At 38.3% G+C, this 3265-nt stretch overlaps 1 protein-coding gene across 1 annotated transcript; it reads left to right on the top strand.

Annotated features, from left to right (window-relative positions):
* Positions 1–400: 400 nt before the first annotated feature.
* LOC121399712 (olfactory receptor class A-like protein 1) lies at positions 401–1360 on the top strand. Its single transcript, XM_041581251.1, has one exon. The coding sequence runs from the start codon at positions 401–403 to the stop codon at positions 1358–1360; it is 960 nt and encodes a 319-aa protein (XP_041437185.1).
* Positions 1361–3265: the final 1905 nt, after the last annotated feature.

The raw sequence follows: 3265 nt of genomic DNA, 5'->3' as shown, positions 1-3265 counted from the left end.
TTCACGAAAAAAATTGTGAAAATCAGAAATTGATGACAGCGAATTTTCACGGGAGATTTGCGAATTTATTTGCTGGCGGCGAAATGCGGAAATTCACCGCAAATTCGTGCCAGGCGAATTAGGAGAAAAGTTTTACTCCTCAAATTGAATTTTGTCCATGAGTTTCTAACGTGATAAACTATGAGATCATTTTTTCTCACCGAATTGAGTCTGGCCTATTATGAGAAGAATTTAAGAGATAAATGGGTGCATTGCCCAATTCATTTGTTTTTGGCTATTCCAATATACAATCTGTGTAGTGTGTCCAGGAATGAAAAAGATTCCTTATTTACTGATTATTAATAACATTGCTCATATATGATTTGATGATATGATTTGACAATTCTCTCTACTTTCAGAAATGGAACTAGAATACCGATTGATTTTTAAAGCAACTGGTTTCTTTTCCTTGATCACTATTGGAGTTCCAGCTAATGTAATCATTCTCATAATATTTATCTACCTTAGATTCAGTGAAAAGAAACTGCTGCCCTCCAATTGCATTCTGGCCATGCTGGCTTTGGTGAACTTGATGGTAATATTTTCCAAAGGTGTTCCCCAGGCTCTCCACTCAGTAGGATTCAGAAACCTCTTAAATGACACGGAGTGTAAACTTATATCATTCACGTATCGAATTTGTAGAGGAATGACAATTTGTGTCACTTGTTTACTGAGTTGCAATCAATGGATTATATTAGCCCCACCCTCAAAAACATGGCTTTATCTTAAACAGGGAGTTGCACAAAGTTTGCCATGGATTATGCTGTTGCTGTGGTTCATCAATATTGCGATTTATCCATCTTGCTTGATTCACGTCCGAGCCATAGCCAACTATACAACATCCATATACACATTGCACTTGGAATTCTGCAACCATGATTTCATGACATTTGAGTCATATGTGGCCAATGGAGTAGCAATTGCTTTCCGTGACTTCTTTTTTGTTTGGACTATGACACTCACCAGCTGCTGTATTGTATTCCTGCTATACAGGCATGGCAAACGCGTTCAAGGTATTCGCAGTTCTGACAGAAATCTTGGCAAAACGATGGAGTACAAGGCTGCTAGATCAGTAGTGCTACTGGTTACCATTTATGTGGCTCTGTTTGGACTGGACAGCAGCATTTGGCTTTATACCCTCACAATATCGAGGGTATCTCCAGTTATCTCAGATACTCGAGTGTTTTTCGGAACCTTGTATGCTGCGCTTAGTCCCATTGTAATTATAAAAACGAATAAGAAAATCAAAACAGTGCTTACATGTAGAATGAATAAGAACCTCATAGCCTCCATCGATACATACACTAACAGTTCATTTTAATAAATGCAGTTCTATATACAATGTGATGGAAAAGCTCTAACATAACTTTTAGACATTTTGACAATTATTGCATTAATAAAAATTAATAACAAGACACACAAAAAGAATCGACATATAGCCAAAAAATAAGGCAAAATAACAACCCATAAGTATTAGTCTACAATGTTGGTTATCATATAGCAATGCTAATTCCATCCTGGATGTACAGGGGTCATTTCATGCCTAAAAAGTTGTGCTGCTTCAAAATGTTTTTTTCATGTACAAAACCCTAAGTACAATCTGTGACATTTCCAGCTAGAGAATAACTAACATTCAGTTCCCTATCTCGTACTCTGTCTACTACTCAGTTAGCTAAATACATAATTTAGGAAGTAAAAATTTAAATTTACAGATAGCTTGAGGGGTAAATGTTGGAATATGTGGAGGCCACTCTTTATACATCTTCTGTTGCAGGAAATCTAATGACTGGAAATGGCTTATATCTTTCCTAATTGACACATTGGTTAAATGCCACCTGTTACCCTAAAATAGAGCTTGCACTCTGGTTGGGGGAAACATAGTTTTTCTTTTTCTAAAATTGCCCCCACCAGCACTAGAACACACACACTGGGTGGGAGCTCCCTGTGTAAGTGGCCATGTTGAGCAGTGCACATGAACATAATGAGTGCCTGATGTAGGCGCTCATAATCTGATTTCATGTGCATGGGTATAATGAGAGAGTTGGAGCACTTGCTCATTATGCATGTGCCCCAACATGGCCACTCGCACCAGGAACTCCCTCCTGGTTCAGGTGTCCTATCCAATTTCTTAAATAACAAATCCACTGTTTTCCCTAACCAGAGTGCGGGCTCTATTAGCCCGCACTTTTGGTGGGGGAAACTATTTTAGGATAACGGTTGCTCTTTAAGGAACTCTCATGGCACAGTACATCCAAATTTGTATAACATACAATTGTGTATACGTAGTTTATACTCTAATATTAAGGTCAGTATTGATTAAATAAGAAAAAAATTCCACCACATTGTTTTATGATTCATTTTTATTTATTCAAGTAGGAATATTTAAATTTTTTAGAGTGCTTTACGTTGAACTCTGATGAAGTGCCAATAGGAAGGGCACGAAACGCGTTAGTTTGTACCACTTACCCACTGCCTGCTATCACTTATGGAACATGAATAAAGCCGTTTTTTCAAAGAATATGTGTAGCGAATCCTGATATGGAGAATGGGCCAGCGCTGAACAGCGATATACAGAGATTGCTTTACAGATGCCGGCTTGGAGTTGTGAGCTGCGGCCATCACGTTACACGAAAGGGTGAGCTCCGTTCAACCTTCACTACCCGTCTTTTGTATTGCTTTACGTTTTAACCTTCATTTAAGGAGCAGTAACATCAACAAAATGAAATAGGTTTATATGCATTTAAATGTAATGCACTGGTAAAAATTCTGTGTTTGTTTCAGAAACACCACTATAATTTATATGAATACGCTTTTGTATTGCTTTGAGGGTAGCCATTCAATCCGAAAAAAGAAACAAGGCACAGCATAGCAGATAAGCTTTGTAAATACAATAGTTTTAGCTTTTGTACAGGAACATAAACATGTGTCGAATGCCATTCATGTCTCTATACAGGACTAAGGGGCAAATTCGCTAACAGGCGAAAAGTTGCTATCGACGGCTTAGCAGCCATTGCAACACTTTGCCAGGCGTAAACTCACTTGGACAACGCTAATTCACTAAAGTGCGAAGTTTCGGCCAGGGCGCCGAATGCTGGCGAATTTTCACTAGCTTTACTTCGGAATCAAATCGAAGATGCGCTAGCGTTGCCTAATTTGCATAAAGCTAGAAATGATAAAGTTACATGGACGTATATGTTGCAGCAAATACTTTACATTACACAAGTCC

This window comes from Xenopus laevis, chromosome 2L (assembly GCF_017654675.1).
Source record: "Xenopus laevis strain J_2021 chromosome 2L, Xenopus_laevis_v10.1, whole genome shotgun sequence".
NCBI classification, from domain to species: domain Eukaryota; kingdom Metazoa; phylum Chordata; class Amphibia; order Anura; family Pipidae; genus Xenopus; species Xenopus laevis.
This window is presented reverse-complemented; position numbering and strand designations above follow the sequence as displayed.

What these genes read in the sequence shown, in the direction of transcription:
- LOC121399712 (XM_041581251.1), top strand. Translation starts at nt 401, where the DNA reads ATGGAACTAGAATACCGATTGATTTTTAAAGCAACTGGTTTCTTTTCC.